The sequence below is a fragment of the Curcuma longa genome, chromosome 21 (assembly GCF_044706935.1).
Source record: "Curcuma longa cultivar G26 ecotype Majalengka, Jawa Barat chromosome 21, ITB_CL_G26_1.1, whole genome shotgun sequence".
NCBI classification, from domain to species: domain Eukaryota; kingdom Viridiplantae; phylum Streptophyta; class Magnoliopsida; order Zingiberales; family Zingiberaceae; genus Curcuma; species Curcuma longa.
This window is the reverse complement of record NC_133881.1, coordinates 4,088,487-4,109,467: the sequence shown is the minus strand read 5'-3', so window position 1 is coordinate 4,109,467 and position 20,981 is coordinate 4,088,487. Positions and strand designations below refer to the sequence as shown.

Here is a 20,981-nt window from a genome sequence, read left to right as displayed (position 1 = left end):
GTAACAATTTACATGAAAGAAACTTTGCTTTGAGTTCTTTGTGATTGCTTTAGAATGCCTCTTGAGGTTGGAAATATAGTAGCACTATCTTCTAAAATCCCCAAGAATTGACAGTAAAAACCTCCACGAAGCCCTCCCTTTATGCAAGAAACTTTGCTTTGAGTTCTTTGTGATTGCTTTAGAATGCCTCTTGAGCTCAGGAAATATAGCAACACTATGTTCCAAAATCCTCAAGAATCGCTAGTGAAAACCACCATGAAGCCCTCCCTTTATAGTCTTCAGGCATGCTTGATTTTCACTTATCAGTCAATTTGTAAAATACCGAAAATCTAGAGGAAATTTATAAATTAAATTAAATTTAATTTCATGGGTTTAAGGAAGGATTAGGAAGGTTAATTAAATTATTAAATATAAGACATGTATTCATCTTGCAAAGACGAAATCAACGAGATCAAACTGGGACAAATCAGAGATCGTTTGGTTAGTGAACCAAACGAACCAAGATTGAACCAAACTGAACCAAGTTGGTTTGGTTCGTGCTGGAAGAGGTTTTGATAAAATAAAATGGATGAAAAGATTTGTTTTGCGAAGACGAATCCAACAAAACTAGTTTGAGTCAAATCGGAGGTCGTTTGATTGGTAAATCAAGCGAACCAAGATTAAACCGGGTTTGCTATAGTAATCGGTTCAATCGTTATAATAAGCCTAGGTTTTTAAGTTGGTTTAGCTAGGTTATTGCGCCGACTAAACCACAATTTTTGTATATTCCTTTTTAAAACAGGAAATCGCGATTCTTTAATCCCGATTCCCCCTTCTCCTCTTCTTCGTTCCTTTGCTCCTTCGCCCGCTGCCTCGCTGCCATCGACGCCACTGCTGCCGCCGGATCACCGCCGCCGACCTCCACAAACCTTCAGCCACTGAGTTCTCTCCTCAAGCCGCCTTCCCCTGCTATTTTGTTGCCGCGACTTGCCTCCAGCCGACGCCCGATGCCGCGACTTCACCGTTCGGAGAAGACATCCTGCTCAGCGCCGCCGCCCTCTCTGTCCGATGCCCGACGCTTGCCACCGACCGCACTATCCCCTCTGCTCTTCCTCTGTCCTAAGGGAACCCTAGCCGCTCTCTGCCGCACGACACCGCCGCTGCAAGGAGAAACGCCGATGTCGCCGCGGTCACGTGGAGAAGCTCCGCCGCGTCCCTCGTAGTATCCTCTCCCTCTTCTCTCTTTACAACTGCTGCTACCTACTTCTTCCTTCTCTGTTCCGGTGGCCACCCGAGTGAGCTCTGCCGCCGCCAATCGGAGCTGGATTCTAGGGTTCTGATCAGAGGCCCTTAACTTGTTAATCCAGTTGTAACTGAGGGTTCTTAGTGCGACGACTCGTCAATCAGGTGGGTACTCCTGTGCTTGGTCAACACAGATCCTCCTTTTTGTAATGCATGATTTCCCTTTTGCTGTCCTTATTGCATTGTTGCCTACTTCGCTACATGCTATCATTGCTTGATACTTACCTGTTGACCTTTATTTTGATCTGTTATTATTTTGTTGCTACTCTTGCTATCCATGTTAGTAATTAAATGATACCTTACACCTTTCGTTGCTTGATACCTGTTGAATGACCTCATGTTGAACTTCCCGTTGTTAGAACAGTTTTAACTGTCGTACCATTGACTCAAATTAACTTCCCTTGATATCTGTTGAACATGCTAATCATTTGTAGCTATTACATGTAGGAATGATCATCATGCATTCATGATAGTTGTAGATGTTGCAGACAGCATTGTTGGTTGTTCTTGTTGGCTCTGGCCCTGCACCGTGTAGTGGTGTGATCAGTGGAAAGAGCCGACTTGCACTATTGTTGGGTGCAACCAGGACTGACTATATAATCCTCCTGTTACACTGCCGCTCCCCACCAGATTACGGTGGTTTGTTGTTGGAGTCTGTGCAGTATGTCTTGTCTGGCCCCTCAGTTCACTGTGCTCTGGGAGAGTGACTGGGGAATGCAGAGTGCGGACAGAGGCTTGCATTTGTTTGCGATGGTTGCCGTGTGTTTTACATGCATTGTTGGTAGGATTATTGCATAGTTTAATTTATGCATCTGATTTCGACTGTTGCACTTATTTGCTATGATTGTTGCATTTGTATGACATTACATACATAATCATATATATATACCTATTGCCTTGTATCCTTCATCTTTATTGTTCAGTTGATATACCATGTTCGACTTCGATTAATTACATGCTCACATGTAACTGATATCCATATCTGTTGTGTAGTGCTATTCTTTCCTTATTGTTCTCGTTGAGATATCATGCTTGATTACCATGACCTCTGTTATCTGTTGATACTTATACCTGTTGATTAGTGTCTATTCTCCTGTTTCCCTTTGCATGCACTTCTATTATTTTGTATCCACTGAGCATCTAATGCTTACTACCCAGACCCTGGGGTTATTCTTGTTTCCTCCCCAGGTAGCAGATAGGTTTATTGGAGCTTGGAGGTTCAGTCGGCTGGTCCCATCTCACAGCAGGAGGTTTCCTTTTTGGTTTGTCGTTGGTCTATCGTTTATGGTATGGTTTATGTACTTGGACGTGGATTTATGTTTCATGGACTTGTTGTGTCTCTTGGAGTTTTTCTATTTCGATATTTTCGGACTTGGTGTGTGGAACTTTTGTGGTTAATGGTTCTGGTATGACATTTGCATTTCGTTAGTTGTTTTGACCGTGTAGGCCTTATATCCTGTCTGTGTGATGTAGTATGCATGTGTTAGTGGTTGTATGGTCGTGTAGGCCCTTATTTTATATCTGTGGATTGTTGTGTGTATTTATTGGACGTGTTGTCCTTATTCCAGCCGCCTGTGGCTGTGTATGCATGTATGTATTAGGGGAATTGTCATAGTTACTGGGGAGATGCTGCCGAAATTTTTCGGACGGCCTTCTCGGGGCGTGACAATTTAGTGGTATCAGAGCAGGTTAGTTCATTTCGAAATTGTCGTAGTTTTGAGTCTACCGGAGCATGGTTTTCTGATCCGTATGTAGTTTTTCAAATTTGTCGTTGCATTTTTGAACCTGTCTGATACCAATTTAGTGGTATCAGAGCAGGTTAGGTTTTTTTCGCATTTTCCGTTGCATTTGAGTCGATTTTTGGTGTCCGTCGGAATTATCGTTGCGTTTGTGTCCGTTTTCGTTGTTGGACGGATTTGTCGTCGGATTTATTTCGTATTCGTAGTCTCCGTGACTTATCATTTCACCTGTAGGTTTATTAGGTCAAGCCTTTAGGTTATAGGGTCCTTATTAGATTAAGCATTAGGTTATTTAGGAGTTTCATTGTATTAGTGTAGGGTTTAAAGTTGTTTTCTCATTCGAACTTGTTATCATATCGATTTTATTGAGTTTTTGGTGTACTCGATCCAAGATGTGAGATGGACAGACAGCGACACGAATTCTCCAAGCAATTGTAAGTAGTATTTTTATTATAGTTATGCATTCTCCTAGAATTTTGGTAGTAGTTATGTTACCAAGTATTATATAAATGACCCTATACAAAAAAATCGTGGGCGTCGTCGACTACCAGAGGCGACCTGCTACTTCGGTAGAGCCGGAGATTTCCTGAGGATGTTGTGGATAGTCGGGAGCAGACCCGTAATCCTCCGATTGGGGGAGGGGTAGGGTTCTCGAGCTCAGGAGGTAATTGGCACAAACAGGTTTACATACATACCAAGTTGGTACAAATTTCAGTACTGGGTTAAGTTACAGAACTTGAGAGCTAAGTAGTTTCAGCTTGTGTTATGAAGATTCCCATTTAGTACTGAGTAGACTGGAGCTCAAACTATTTCTGGTACGGAATAGCATAAAGAATTAGCACAAAACTAGCTCTTCATATTTATTTTTTTGATTTCCTGCATTTTTCCAATTTCAGAATCATGCTTCCAGTTTCTACCTTTATATCATTCAACATCCTATTTTATATTCGGATAAGACCTTCACTTTGTGAACATTCTTCAAGTTGACAAACATATGAATCAAGATCATTTGGTTCAGAAATCAAGGAATGATTTCAGGCGTTCAGATTCAACAGATAGCGTTTAAAAAGCCTTCTGATTCTATGAAATTCTAGTTATTCACATTCCAATTCTAGGAATAAAGCTGACAGATCCCTTGCTAACCAAATATTCTTCATTGGAAGAAAGGTCCTATCTTAGCCAAGATGTTAGGTATTTACACTAATCACTTGAAAGCTTTCCCAACAAATTAAGTTCCAACTTGGCAATTTCAGCAGCAAGTATCAGTTTTCTGGGTTTAATAGATTTTGAGGCTTAAAATATCGGAAAGAAATAGAATACTTTTTGTGAATGAGAAAAAAAAAAAAAACCTGCTAGAAGCTGTATTGCAGAAAAGGAAAAAAAATCCTACCTAAACCTTTATAAGAAAATTAAACATGAGTAGCAGAAATTATTTCAGATTCCCTATTTTTGAGGCAATTGTTGTGCCAACGCCATATGTTGTTTCTAAACAGCAGCAATTAGAATTCAAGCTCCTATTACTTCATTGCTAAATAATGTTTTCTTTCCAGCTTAACTCCTCATGACTCAGGCCAAGAATTTTCTTGAATTCCAGACTTTGAAACTAAATTTCAGAAACCAGAATTTCAGAAATGAGCTTCATTTCTAGAGTCTTGGGCATGATATCTGAATAGACAAATTCAATCTTAAAGGCTTTCTAGCTGTTGTGGGTAGCATCACTACAATTCTGAAGAATAGGATCGGTGGACATGTAGTGCTAGGAAACAAGAAATTTGAAGCTATTGTAAGAAGAAGAAAGTTAATTACAAGTTTCTTCGTCGATGTCAATACTTCAGAGTCAACTACAGCCAGAGTGGAGGCAGAGCGTATGCCCTTCTGATACCCAACTGGTTCAGCATGGAGTATGGACACGTTGATGATACGACCAGAGCGGAGACACAATAGAACGAGAGATCAATCATTGGAAGTATAGTATTTTGGTATTATAGTACGTAAGTAGGAAATTTGGGGACCAAATTTTTGTTAGTGGGGGAGAATGTAAAATACCAAAAATTAAGAGGTAATTTATGAATTAAATTAAATTTAATTTCATGGGTTTAAGGAAAGATTAGGAAGGTTAATTAATTAAAAATAAATTGGATTAGGTTTAATTAATTAAACCCTAACATGTATTCATCTTGCATTAGACGAAATCAACGAGATCAAATTGGGACAAATCAGAGATCGTTTGGTTAGTGAACCAAACGAACCAAGATTGAACCAAACTGAACCAAGTTGGTTTGGTTCGTGCTGGAAGAGGTTTTGATAAAATAAAATGGATGAAAAGATTCATCTTGCGAAGACGAATCCAACAAAACTGGTTTGAGTCAAATCGGAGGTCGTTTGGTTAGTAAACCAAGCGAACCAAGATTGAACCGGGATTTGCTACAGTAATCAGTTCAAGGGTTATAATAAATCCTAGGTTTTTAAACCCAGTTTAGCTCAAAACCATAATTTTTGTGCACTCCTCTTTAAAACAGATTCGCTCGAATTTCCCTGCTCGCGATTTCCCTTCCCTCCTCGCCGTCGCCACACCTCTGGCCGCCTCCGCCCGACGCTGCCCAGCTCTCCTCCGCCGTCAAGCCACCGGTGCCGCCAGATCCCTCCCTCCATCGCCCTTCTCAATCGTCCTCGACGCTACCTTGTTACCCAACACCGCCGCCTTCGTCGCCCATAGCACGGAGAAGAAGCCTTCTCTTCCTCCTCGCTGCCAACGAGATCTCCTCCCCTAGCCGCACGCCTAGCTTGACGCCACCGCGCCTCACTCTCTGCCGCCCGATGCACAGAGAAGAGATCAGCCGCACGCCACCATCCGCAACGCCGCCAAGCCCTGGCCTTCCTCCACCTCAAGTGCGATCAGTCGTCGCCCTCACCTGCCCTTCGCGGCCAGACGCTGCCATGCCATCCACTGCCGGTGAAGAAGAGTTTGGCTTGATTAGGCTTTGATCAGATCTAGAGGTAAGTTGATGTTGGTTAGATCTTGTAGGAGTTTGTTGCATTAGATTAGATTCTTGCTTAGTATGTTGTTATTGGAGGTGGTTATTGTGTTTTATAGGTTTCGGTTGATTAAGGAAAGCTTCGGGCTGAATAGAGGCTTAATTTGAGGGCTTAATTGGGATTGATCTTGGAGGTAAACTTCTTGCTGATTCTAGTGGAGTTTATGGAATTGTTTGGATGGTGTGTTTGACAGATTCAGTACTGTTGCTTTGGTATCCTATTAATGTTGGATTCGGTTGGTATGTTCTTGTAAAGGTTGCGATTAAGAACCTTAATAGAATTAGTTGTGTTGTTGGATCTTAATGGATCCTTAGCATGAGTTAAACCAACAAGTGTTAATCGATCTATTGAATTCAGTTGTTTAAGTATGGAATGGATTTAATTTAGGATTTGATTAAACATGAGATTAGGTGTATTGATTAATTTAATTAATACAACTAATTAATTGATTAGTTAAATCCTATTAATCGCAACCAAATGGTTAGATTAGTCTAACTTGAGTTAGGTTAATCGAATGGGGGATTAGTTAGATTTAATGGGGGAGTTTAATTACTGCATATTTGATACAATATCATTTGAGTAAGTATTGTTTTATTATTTAATTTCAGGACCTTGAGTTGATTGGTCCTATTATTCTCGGAGTGTGATTGACGGTCGTCTAATCAGGTGGGTACTTCTGTGTTTGGTCAACACATATTTCATTTAGTGCATGATTTATTATCCATTATTAATAATCATGTTGTTGTCCTTCTTACCCATGTTAGTTATCGTACTATTATCCTTGTTGCCCTTGTTAGATATTTTGTTATTATCCTTGCTACATCTGTCTGTTGGCTCTTTATTATCAGTATTATACTTGTTGCTTGATACATAACTGTTGACCTCGGATTTTATCAGTTGGCTATCAACACAGTCTCCCTTCTTCTTTGTTGATCTATGATACCTTGTTGTGGGTACCCTGTACTTGGTCAATACAGGTTTACTTTTCGTGCATGCTTGTTGCTACTTTACCAATCCTGTTACTACTCATATTGTTTGAGGTGTTGATCTAGTTGGTACCTATTGATAATCATCATTGGATACTTACTTGTTGACCTTGTGATGCTCTGATTTCTATCATATTGATACCTTTGCTAATTATGTCAGTTACTCTGTTGATACTAGTGTTAGATGTTGTTTGACACACGTTATCTGATCCTGATATATTTATCCATTGTTAGATCAGTATTACTACTGTATTCTCGACATATGTTGACCTTCATAAATTCCTGTTGAGCATGCTAATTAATTAGCTATTACATGTTGGGATGATCATCATGCATCCATAGTAGTTGTAGGTGTTGTTTGTTGTTGGATCTTACCTGCACCGTGTTGTGGTGCCACATAGGTAAGAGGTTGCACTACAGTTGGGTGCGACCAGGACTGGCTACATTGCCCTCCTGCCACACTGCCCCTCCCCACTTATCTTTAGTGGCCAGTTGTCGGAGCTGTGCAGTATGTCCTGTCTTGCCCCCCAGTTCACTGAGCTCTGGGAGAGTGACTGGGGACGATGAGCGCGGATAGTGATGGATATTTTGATTGTGTTGGTTGATGCATATTACATGCATTTGTTAGTAGGATTATTACATAGCTTACTTTATTCATATGCTTGTTGATTGTTGCATTTATTTGCTATGATTATTGCACTTGTATGACATTACATACATGCTTACATGTAGCTGATTTCTATACCTGTTGCACAGTTTGATCTTTTCATATCATCCCCGTTGATATACCATAGTTGATTAGTTGATACTTTTGATACTCTGTTGATACCTGCTGTATATCATGTATATCTTGTTTCTTCTATACATGATTATACTGGTTATTATGTCCTTGTTATCCTTTTTGATATATCTACATGCACTATTTTCTGTACCCACTGAGCATCTAATGCTCACTACCCAGACCCTGGGGATTGTTTTATTTTCTCCCCAGGTAACAGATAGGTACTTGGAGCTTGGAGATTTGGGTCGGCTGCTGCTATCTCACCTCGGGACGTTTCTGTTGGTTTGCAGTTGGTTTAACGTTTATTAGTATGGTTTATAGTTGAATTTGTGGACATCTATTTGTGTTTTGTGGACATGGACTCGTGTTTTGTGGTTTCTTGGAGTTTTCTGTTTCGAAGTTTCAGATATGGTGTGTGGAATTTTTGTTGTTAATGTTTTTGGTATTACATTTGCATTTGGTTAGTGGTTTCAGCCGGGTAGGCCGTATATCCTGTCCGTGTGGTATAGTATGCATGTGTTAGTGGTTGTATGGCCGTGTAAGCCTTTACTTTATATCTATTGATTGTTGTGTATATCTATTGGACGTGTAGTCCTATTCACCGGCCATCTGTGGTCGTGTATTTATGCATGTATTTTGGGGAATTGTCATAGTTATTGGGGAGATGCTGTCGAAATTTTTCGGACGACCTTCTCGGGGCGTGACAAATACTATATCATCTACATATACTTGAGCTATAAATATATCCGTTTCAAGAGTTTTTACAAAAAAGGTTAAATCAATTCATCCTTTTTTAAACCATTATGAATTTAGATAATTTGATAGTCTCTCATACCAAGCCCTAGGTGCTTGTTTTAAACCGTATAAAGTCTTCTTTAACCTAAATATATAGTTTGGATGATTTAAATTTTCGAACACAGATGGTTGACTTACATAAACTTTCTCTTTAATTAGCCCATTTAAAAATATGGATTTAACATCCATTGGTATAACTTGAATTCTTTATATGTACTGCATAAGTTCGCAACATTTTGATGGATTCATGTCTAGCTACCAGGACATAGGTTTCGTCGTAGTCTAAACCTTCTACTTGACTAAACCCCTTTGCTACAAGATGGACTTTGTTTATAACTATATATCTTTTATCGTTTAATTTGTTGCGAAAGATTCATTTAGTATCTATTATTAATTTATTCTTTGGAGGAGGCTCTAGATCCCATGTTTCGTTTCTTTCAAATTGGGCTAACTCCTCTTGCATTGATATCACTCAATCTGGATCAGGCAATGCTTCATCTATAGATTTGGATTCAATTTTAGATAGACTATTTGACTTATGTTTCTATAAGTTGATTGGGTTTGAACTTTTAATTCTGAGTCACCTAAGACTTGTTCAATTAGATGGTTTGGATTTATTCTTAATGTTCTTGGGTTACATTCTTCTAGTTGTTTATTTCAGTCCTCTTCTTCTTCTTGTTAATTTCTAATTATATTTTCACTAATATTTTCACTAACTCCCCCTAGTTTACTACTTGGTTTATCAATATTTAATTGTTTATTTTTCTCTTGATCTAATTAAGTTAGATTTCTTAGAGTGATAGTTTTCATCAAACATTACATTAGTTGTTTCTTCAATTTTTAGTGTTGTCTTATTATATACCGTATAAGCTCTACTATTTAATATGTATCCTAGAAATATCCCATTTTCAAGTTTAGATGTAATATTTTCAAGATAGTCCTTGGTATTTAAAATATATACGTTACATCCAAATACTCATAAATATTTTATATTAGATATTTTATTAAAATAAATTTCATATGGTGTTTTATTTAATGATTTATTAATTATAATTCTATTTTGAACGTAACAAGTCATGTTAATGGCTTCGACCCAAAAGCAATTGGGTAAATTATATTCATTTAACATTGACCTAACCGTCTCTTGTAAAATTTTATTTTTTCTTTCTACTATATCATTTTGTTGAGGTGTTTTGGGATACTAAAATTCATAATGATATCCATTTTTTAGATACAAATTTGTGAATCTATGATTCTTGAATTCTCCTCTATTATCACTTCCAATTCTCTTAATTTTAAAGTTTTTTTATTTTTCTATTTCTTTACAAAAATTATTAAATAATTTAAAATTTTCATCTTTATGTTTTAGGAATATTACCCAAGTATATATAGAATAATCGTCGATTACCAACTTCAAAAGGTGGAATTCGTCACCTTAGCAGCCCCACACAGTTAGCCCCACGATCATCTATGAGAAGGTAAATCAAGAAGCTGCAATTGACCACTACTGGGAGGGCATTGCCTCAGCTTCGTCGATATTTGACCCTTGCCCACTTCAGCAAGTCTGTCCCACACTGACCAACTTAATCATACCCAGAGGGTGTAATCGTCGATTACCAAGAACTATCTATATGTGAGTCAAACAAATCTAAATGTAGTTGTTCAAGTAAGATATTAATTCACCTATAACACACATTCTCAACATGCAATTGCTTAGCAGCTTTGGATAAATTGAATTCAATTTTATCTTCGCCAACTGCTAAGGAGAGTCTATGATTCTTGACGTCAATTATAGCCCCGACGGTGGCTAAGAAATGCCTCTCTAAAATGATTGAGATTTTAGAGTCCTCATCCATATTAAGTATGATAAAATCAGTAGGAACTATAAAATTATCTACTTTAATTGGAACATCCTCTAGTAAACCCAATGGGTACCTAAAAGAATGGTCTACAAAGTACAAAATCATTATCATTAGCTTCAAATCACCTAGTTTCTCAAAGATTGAAAAGGACATGAGACTACACTTGTACAAAGATTACAGAAATCTTTGTTAATACTAGTCTTACCTATCATACAAGGAATCAAAAAGCTATTCGGATTCTTGAGTTTCGAAGGTAGTTTGTGTTGGATCAATGTGCTACACTCCTCCATCAAAACAATGGTCTTGTAGTTCAATCTTCCTTCAATGTGAAAGGATATCCTTTATAAACTTTGAATATGTCAGCATTTATTGCAGAGGATCAAGGAAGGGTATATTCACACAAAGCTTTTTGAGTATCTCCAAAAGTCTTTCGAATTGCTCATCCAGCTTTGCTTTGGCTAATCATTGAGCGAACATACCGGTGGTGTAGTCTTGGAGCTAGGTTCACCATTATTCTTTTCAAATTCTTTGATGTTGTTCTCTTCTCCATGTGAAATCTGAATTGCTCCATCCTTTTCGTTTAGTGTACTATCTTCATCCTCCTTCTGTTGGGTTGCAATGGTGCAAACATAGTCCCACATCTAAAACACATGGGAAAGATCATTGGTTTAAAAGGATGGAAAGTATCTTCATTGGCATGAGGCCTTTTGGAGAGAGCCCAAAAACAAAACCATGAGGGCTTAGGCCCAAAGTGGACAATATCATGCCATTGTGGAGATGTGGACATCCTTTTAGACCCTAACACCTTCCTTGTGTTCTTGAGGTTCTGCCAAGGCTCTACTGCTCTTCAAAGCGATAGTGTTGTAATGTTTAATGAGGTTCATTTCTACTTGTCCTAAAAATCTGTCTGGAGTTCTTGAAAAGGAACTAACAATCTGTGCAATTTGAGAGGTTATCCACTTTACCTGATAATTGCTTGATTGCTTCTCCCATAGCTATGTGTTGTTGTCTGAACTCCTCATTTTGTTAAGTTTGTATCGCGATGAAGTTCTTTATATTGGAATTCTCATGATTTCCCATAATTGTTTTGTCCCCCATGTTCTTGGTTGTTCATGTAAGTGAAGTTTATATAATTCCTCTTAACTGAAAGTGTATGTGTTGGAATAGAGATTGTTTGCCCTCTGGTTGAAGTTATTGATGATGTCTACTTGCTCAACCTAGACTCCTTGTGAAGGAGCAACTCCAACTTGATAATTAGTCGTCGCGTGAATTGTTACACCACAAATCTCACAGAAAATATTAGTTGTGTTCACAGTGCTAACATCAAATGAATCAAACATTTGGATTAGCACATCCATCTTTGTTGCAATCAGATCAAGAGTGTTTGCATAGTACTTACCTGCAGCTCTCATGAGATTACCTCATTTAGTTGTCCATTGATAGTGATTTAGTATCATACTTTCTATTATCTTGTAGGTCTCATCCAATCTCTTATTCATCATCGCTCCATCAGCTATGGAGTGCAATGAGACCTTTATTGCATAGTTGATTCTATTGTAGAAGGTGTAAATGATCAAGCAATTCGCGAGTCCGTGATACAGACATTGTTGTAGAAGTCCTTTGAATCGGTCCCACGTCTCGAATAAAGATTCCCCATCCTTTTACATGAAGCTCGTGAATAGATATCGTAGATGCGCTATCTTACTAGGGGGAAATATTTGTCGAGGAACTGTTGTTCAAGTTGTTCCCACGTCATGATGCTTCCTATTGGAAGTGAATGTAGTCATGCTCTCGCATAATCCCTTAAAGAGAAAGAGAATAGGGCAACCTAATAGCATCTGCGAGGCACCATTGTATTTTAGGATTTTATAAATTTTTAAAAATACATATAAGTGTAGATTTGGGTCGTTTGTAGGTGTGCCTTCAAATTGATGTTGTTGGATCATGAAAAGCAACATGGGCTTTAGCTTGAAATTGTTCACATCGATAGGAGATCTCGAGATGCTAGACCTCAATCATCTCGTACTAGGTGCAGCATTGTCCTTCAATGGCTTATTCTCGTCATCAAACAAGATGGATGCTGTTTATTCTTGCTCCACCTCTATTTTCTTTTGTAGGTTCGTTCTTTTATAGAAAGTCCTTTTAATTTCAGAAACTGCTAGAAGAAGATTCCTCGATTTGTTAGACCTTCGCATAAAAGGAAACTTATTCACTTGAAAAAATAAAGGTAGAAAAGAGCAATAGGAGACGAAGAAGGAAATAAAAAGGAAAAATTAGTAATAAAGAGAAAAAATTTAGATTAACCAAATCGTAAACTAATATCAACTTGACATAGTCCTGGCAATGATCCCAAAAACTTAATATGTAATTTTCACAAATGCACAGTCATCGTCTAATAATAAAATATCATCCACTAGGATCGTGAAGTCGATTATCAATCCAAATGCAAAATAGACTATCTAAACAAATCAAAATCAAGAGAAGTCTTGTGAAAAAATGAATTAAGAAAGCAAGAGTGAAAAATTGTGAGAAAACCATTCTTAAAGGGTAATTTTAGGACTTCGTTTTCACCACAATTATCCTTGATAATGTGGTTGTGATATTTCTTTTACCTCAATGTTGATTAAACTTGAAGGTGGTCTATCCTAAGGTAATTGATGCTCCCTTTCGAGTTTACACTGATGTATTTACCTATACACAATCCCTACTTTTGCGGTAGCCATACTAAGGTGATTACTTTCTATTAGAGGTACGTATCACCATAACCCTATAATCCCCTAGGCCGCTACCGTTACTTCATGACACCAAATCAGGATAAACCCCTTACACTCTATGAAAGCTAATGGTATCCTCGAAAGGGTTTGGACTACTTTCGTGAACAATCTCTCAATTCTAGTTATTATAAATATGAGATCGGAGTTTATCTTTTGGTTCTTCCTCCTCACCCCAAGATCTATTACATATTAAGTATGCTAACAACTAAATTAATGATCAATACATCATGCGATAAAAGAGATAAATATTAACACACAAATATCAAATCAATGTCGGATGACTCCCTAATCCTAGAATTAAAAAAACTACTTTATAGAGATGAAGATACAAGCCAAAGATATAGAATTAAGCATATTGCAACTCAATCAAAGAGAGAAGAGTAAGAAAGCTCGGTCGTAGGTGTCGAATGTCATCTTCGAAAAATCTCTATGTGTTGCATAAGTTAGCAACATTATGATGGATTCAAGTTTAGCTGCCAGGGTATAGGTTTCGTCGTAGTCTAGACCTTCTACTTACTAAACTCCTTTGCTACTTGACGGACTTTGTTTATAACTATGTCTCTTTTATCGTCTAATTTGTTATGAAAGATCCATTTAGTATCTATTATTAATTTATTCTTTGGAGGAGGCACTAGATCCCATGCTTTGTTTCTTTCAAATTAGGCGAACTCCTCTTGCGTTGCTATCACTCAATCTAGATCAGGCAATGCTTCATCTATAGATTTGGATTCGATTTTAGATATTAGGACTATTTAATTTATGTTTATATAAGTTGATCGAGTTTGAACTTTTAATTCTGAGTCACCAAAGACTTGTTCAATTGGATGGTTTGGATTTATTCTTAATGTTCTTGGGTTATGTTCTTCTTGTTGTTTATTTCGGTCCTTTTCTTGTTGTTAATTTCTAATTATATTTTCACTAACTCCCCTAAATTTATTGCTTGGTTTATTAATATTAATTGTTTATTTTTCTCCTGTTCTAAGTTAAATTTCTTAGAGTGATAGTTTTCATCAAACGTTACATGAGTTGTTTCTTCAATCTTTAATATTGTCTTATTATATACCGAATAAGCTCTACTATTTAATATGAATCCTAGAAATATCCCATTTTCAATTTTAGATGTATTTTTTTCAAGATAGTCCTTGGTATTTAGAATATATGTGTGACATCCGAATACTCATAAATATTTTATATTAGATATTTTATTAAAATAAATTTCATATGATATTTTATTTAGTAATTTATTAATTATAATTCTATTTTGAACGTAACAAGTCAGCTTAATGACTTCGACCCAAAAGCAATTGGGTAAATTATATTCATTTAGCATTGACCTAGCAATCTCTTATAAAATTTTAATTTTTTCTTTTTACTATGTCATTTTATTGAGGTGTTTTAGGACATAAAAATTCATAATGATATCCATTTTTTAGATATAAATATGTAAATCTATGATTCTTAAATTCTCCTCATTATCACTTCTAATTCTCTTAATTTCTAATTTTTTTATTTTTCTATTATTTACAAAAATTATTAAATAATTTAAAATTTTCATCTTTATGTTTTAGGAATTTTACCCAAATATATAGAGTAATTATAGATTACCAAGAACTATCTCCATGTGAATCAAACAATCTAAATATAGTTGTTCAAATATGGTATTAGTTCGACTTTGATTAGCTAATTTATATGTTGACTAGTTTTTTATAAAAAAAGTTAATTAGAAAATCATTGATCTTACATTAATTTTCGAAATTCAATTGAATTACTTGGTTTTATTTAATTCAAATGCATTGCTTGTTAAAAAATTACATTGCAAATTTTTAAGCATATGAGTGAGAATATGAGTTTAAGGAGGCGCTCGGTATACATTCGGTAATGGGAATGGATATTATTCCTATTGAGGGGTTAATGGCAATGGAAATGATTACCAGATTTTTAGTGCTTGGTATAGATATTGGAATGGGAATGAGAATCAGTCCAACGAGTTCGCCGTCGATGCTGTTGTACTTGAAGTCGTCGAGCACGGTGACGCAGTAGTCGTGGGAGGAGAGGAGGCGAAGGTGGAGGGGATGGGCGAGGAGAAGCAGGTCGCCCCATCCCTTTTTCTCCCACCTATACTCCACAGAGAATGGTCGGGCGAAGGAGGCTTCGTCGGAGATCGAATAGCAGGCGCTGAATCGATCGAGGACTGGCTCATAGGCGGGATCAGGGAGAGCTGCGAGGCGCACGACGCCGGCGAAGCCCGGGATGAAGAGCAGCGAGTTGCCATGCTGCGCGAGGCGCATCGGCGCGGAGGAGTAGCAGAGGAAGGTCTGGCCGCTGTTGAGGCGGAGAGTGTGCTTGGTGAAGGAGGCGTTGGCGGAGACGTAGATGAAGGTGTTGACGGAGGAGATGGAGATCGCGGTGGCGGCGGTAGTGGTGGAGCAGGTGACGAAGGGGCTTCCGCGAACGAGAAAGAAGCGAATCGAAGGGGGATGGGAATGTGTTTAGTGATAACCGAGGGAGGGGTAGGTTATGAAATCAGGGATATCAAATCCTTATTTTGATTTCCATTGTCGTCTACCAAGCATTAAGAATGGGAATGAAATCTCCTAAATCTGTCTACCAAGCGCCTCCTAAATTTACAAGTAATATAAATTTACTTTCAAAAATACCCGAGTTAAGCATTGTATGCACTTTCTTAAGGTTTCTTTGATTCTGCTGCTTCAAGCCGAAAAAGACTAAGTAATATCTTATGATAGTGTTTGCTGCTGGCAAAGTAGTGCAGGAAGATCATGCTGAAGTCCTTGAAAGAGTGGAAGGTCCCTAACTTCACCCGATTAAACCGCCTCTGAGCAAAAGGTCTCAACTCGATATTCCTACAAATGACGCTAATACACATAGCTAAGTTCAATTATTGAGTCTGAGACATCAATTGAGCTTCCCGAATCAGTTAGATTCTCGAATCAATGGTTAGGCCTAACTAAGGAGGGAAAAGGGTAGCTCGAGTGATGGGATTGCACCGCTAGAAAAGAGTTAGGAGAGGGTCGAGGGGTACCTCTATTAAACCCTTTCGACGTTCAAATCATTTCTATTTAAGCATATTAGAAAAAGCGAAGAGTGCAATTGCAAACCCATGCCAACATCCTTTGCCGGGCTACGTATGTGGTCCCTAACCCCCACATTTCCGAGTAATAGTCTCCCTAGCACTTTCCCCATTATCTCTTGAAGGAAAAACCATACATCTAATTCAAGATACGATGAATGATCAAAAATACTATAAAAGAATTAGATGTTAAAATACCTGGAGCGGAAGATGTCGAGGAGTTAATCTTGTTTTCCTGGTAAGAAAAACCCAAAACAGCAATAGAGAAAAACGCAGAGAAACTTCTCCTATCGCCCAATTCCTGAATGTTCGTGTGTATGGCTATGGTTTACTCGTACGTTCCTTTATGTCGAGCGCGAAATACCATTCTCACTCGCGGATACCCTTTTGCAAGAGTCTCATATCTGAAAGAGTCTCATATCTGAATTCAATATTTCATGAGAAGACGACTTAATTCTAGCAAATACGAAAGACGGAGAAGAGATACCTGTTCCGAGAGGGAAAAAGAGAAGAACAAAGAGAAGCGCACATGAAACGTACTGCCCCGGCGAAGAGAAAGATAAAGAGTTCATGAAGAGAGAAGCGAACATATAACATTTTTAGCAAAGAGATATAATTGCTCTGGAAATTCAATGTTAGACTCAATATTCAGTTCGCCATTCACTCTTTTCTTACCATGTTAGACTGTTGTTAGGGCTCTCCCATTAGCTGTAGAGCATAGCATCCAGTTCAAGCATTGAGGATGAGCAGCGTTCGGAAATCTTTCCTGGGGCCAGAAGCGCCGGCTATGACACTACAAAAAAGAATCTTTCCCCACCTTTCTGCTGTCGTCTATATTCATTGCCTTGCCTATTTGAGTCGTGAATGAAATAATGGTAATAAGTAGTCTTACATAAATTGCCCTAAAGGCGAGGACTACCGGCAATGCAACCGAAAGAAAGAGATCCGATGGATGCGCAGAGGTGTTCAACATGGGAATTTACGGTAGAGAAATGCAGGCCTAATATAAAAGTAAATTAAGCCAAAGGAGATAAATAGCCCCGAGAAGATAAATAGCCCCTTTGGCGTAGACTAACTGTATATAATATAAGATAAGTACCTCTGCTACGCAGAGGCATATAAATAGCCTTTGGGGCTATTTACGACTAAGCCTTAAGTAGACTAATCCACCCTACCTGCATTCATAATATAAGTTCTAATCTGCCTTACTATAATATAAGTACCTCTGCTACGCAGAGGAGAGAAATAGCCAAAGGGGCTATTTACGACCGGCTAGTAATTTAATTGACTATAGTCACAGGTATCCCTTTTGTTGGGCCGCTGCCGATACTTTATTTCTCATGGGAGAGGTTCGACCGGGGCGGCATACCGGTTAGAGCAGCTAATCTAATCGGGTAAGGCTCCACTATTAACTGGCAAGGGTCCAAGTCCAATAGCACTTCCTGTTTTTTTAAAAGGATCCCCCGTAGCAGCAGCGGCACTCAAGTTCTTAGTATCAAGAGGTGCAATTAGCGCGTCATCTCTTGTCTTGTCCAAGTCCTTCTCACTCGCATTCTCTCCTGCTCTCTCGATTCTCCCGCAACGAGTTCAGCAACGAGTCGAAGTCCACCATCGGCGTCGAGTTCGCCACCCGCACCATCCGCGTCGACGACAAGCTCGTCAAGGCACAGATCTGGGATACTGCCGGACAGGAAAGGTGCGTGTAAACCATGGCATTCAGATTCAAGCTTGCATGCATTTTTCCCTTTAATTCCTGAATAGACAAAACAATGCAGCTTCTGGACAAACTAGTGATTTTCACAATTTGTACCAATTTTTGATTTTTGATTATACTTTATAAATGAATGGGTTTCCTAATCCACCTTCCGAGTAAATTAATATTATTAATCAAATCCTTCTTTTTAAAATCCGATTCATGTAAAAAAAAATCTGATTCCAATTCTCATGTTCTCATGTTTGAAGTTAACTGGAAAAACAAGAGTTAGAATTTTGTTTTTTACGCAAGAAATAGATCATGGATACATCGACATAACACAATACTGCCATTTGTTTTTTTTTGGCACAATATTTCCATTATTTGAGGTCAACTGCGTATGAATATATTTGAAAATTCTTTAATCTGGAATTTTTTGGATTTTCAAGCCTTCTCTCTCTTTTTGATAGTAGAATACTTATTCTCAGTTTCCTTCAGTTGTACACCAAACACATCAATGCAATACAATATTAGATTTAGAATATTCCAATTCCATAAGGTTTGATGGTTTCAAAATAACTATTAGTTAATTTGATTCCTTTGCCTTACATTGACATAGCTTGATTAATCTGTCCCGTTACCTGTCCAACCAAAACGTGCATTGGTTGGTGCATGTGATTTGGTTTTGTTTATTGATTTCTGAAGCCCGTTTCTTTCTCTCTTTTCTGCACAAAACTTTGATATAAAGAACTTATTATCGCTTGACTGGAATGTTGCAGTTTCAGAATTTTGGTTAGTTGTCTCCAATTTATAAACCTAATTTCAAGAAATTGTGAAGAAAATCAACTAATTTTTCTGTTGAATCTTTGTATATTATGTGATCTCTAAAGCTTTCACAATCAGTATTTCTTATTTTGTTTGAAAATTCAATTTGTAGCAAAAGTTATTCTCTCATAAATACAATATACTCAAATATTTGCATAATAGACCAGAATGCAATAATATGAATTCTTATGCAGTTCTTCAACCAACAACAAAAGTATGAAAATAATAATAATATATTATCAGACGAGTTCTTGGAAAGACAGATAGTTCAGCATTATGGATAAGGGAAGAGGTTGGATGTGTAAACATTTAAAAAATGCCTTTTGATGATGACAAACAATGGCAAGTTGTTGCCACCCAACCATTTTCTATCAAGTCTTTGGATGTGTCCTAAATGTGTCGTAATGCATGTCTTAGTTGACTTTGGGGTCAATCTACTTGTTGTAGCATTATCATTTTCTCTTGTTGGGAATGCTAGACTTATACATCAAGAAAAACCAAAGTAGAATTGGCTTAATGCATGCATGAGAAATGTGCTAACAAAAAAAAAAAACAATTACGGCACCAACATGGTTCAACCTAAGATTTGAAGGAGGAAATCTTTTCTTTTTCAAGTAAGATACAAAAGATAATATGACATAAAATCTCCAACGTTGATCCCGAGCCCAGATGAAAAGGTTGAGGATTATGTTAGGCCTAGCTACACAACCATTGTTAAAATTGTCTAACCAATGAACAAGGAATCTTACGCTACACATCCACATTTCCGACTGTGGTATCCCTTACAATGATCTTGAGATAATGAAATTATTGGTGATGTACCATTCTATCATTATTTTGTCTGCATTAGACCACTAATTTGATCAGTTTAATTCCTTGGTAGTCACTCAGATAACTACCATTCTAACAGCTTGAGATGTAAGATGGCTCATTATACCTAAAACTTGTGCCCTGACTTGTATATTAACTTGCTCCTAAATCAGTGGATCGCTTGGTTCAAATTTTCCTTTGTTCATGTAGGTATCGTGCAATTACTAGTGCTTATTATCGAGGAGCTGCTGGTGCCCTTATTGTCTACGACGTGACTCGTCATATCACCTTTGAGAATGTGGAGAGATGGCTGAAGGAACTAAAGAATCACACAGATCAAAATATAGTCATCATGCTCGTGGGCAACAAGGCAGACTTGCGCCACATCAGGTCCGTCCCTCTAGAAGATGCACAGGCCTTTGCTCAAAGAGAGAAGGCTTTCTTCGTAGAGACCTCAGCCCTCGAGTCCATGAACGTAGATAATGCCTTCACTGAAGTGCTCACTCAGATCTACCATGTGGTCAGCAAGAAGATGCTCGACGCCAGCGACGACACTTCAACCGTGCCCAAAGGGCAGAATATTAAGATAGGGGAGGGTGATGATGCGCAAGCCTTAAAGAATACGGGTTGCTGCTCGGCTGGCTGATCTGTTTCTAACTGTTTTCATGATCTTTATCAATGTGCTGCTTGGCAGTTTTCGTGAGACTCAAGGTAGTAGAATTTTTGAATGCATGATTCGGAAAACATGAAGCACCACATGAAGTTTTATAGCTGACTTAAAAGAGGATGACCGTCTGCATTCTGGTTACAAACATGTTTTCTTGTCTCACTTGAAACAAATATGTTTTCTTAAATTTGTTTGTTGCTTTGGTCAAGTATTAACCATCAACAACTGGAATTTGTAAACTTTGGTTGATTCTTTGCTTATAAATACCTCAATTTTTTTTCTTTCCTAGTAAAATGTGATACTTAGGGGTGAGAAACAATTCGGTTAAATCGAATAAACCGACTGAATTAAAAAATTCAGTTTAGTTATTTCAGAAATTTAGTTATTTTTTCTATAAAAATCGATTAATTCGGTTCAGTTTCAGTTTTAAAATTTCTTATTCGGTTAAATCGAATAAACCAAATTATTCAAATTAAAAATTTTTTTATAAATTTTAAATAAATAAATTTATAAATTCTTAATTAATTAGTAAAATTTTCATGATATTTAAAAAATTTGGTTAATTCGGTTAAAAATCGAATTAATCGATAAAATATCGGTTCAATTTATTCAATTTTATTAAAAAAATAGATCAGTTCAGTTGA

At 37.6% G+C, this 20,981-nt stretch overlaps 1 protein-coding gene across 1 annotated transcript; it reads left to right on the top strand.

Annotated features, from left to right (window-relative positions):
* The first annotated feature begins 15,132 nt into the window (after positions 1–15,132).
* Positions 15,133–20,602, top strand: LOC141814532 (uncharacterized). Its single transcript, XM_074702487.1, has 4 exons — positions 15,133–15,161; positions 15,209–15,739; positions 17,880–18,038; positions 19,881–20,602. Exons 1-4 carry the CDS (start codon positions 15,133–15,135, stop codon positions 20,314–20,316), a joined length of 1,155 nt encoding a protein of 384 aa, XP_074558588.1. The 3' UTR covers positions 20,317–20,602.
* The last annotated feature ends 379 nt before the right edge of the window (positions 20,603–20,981 follow it).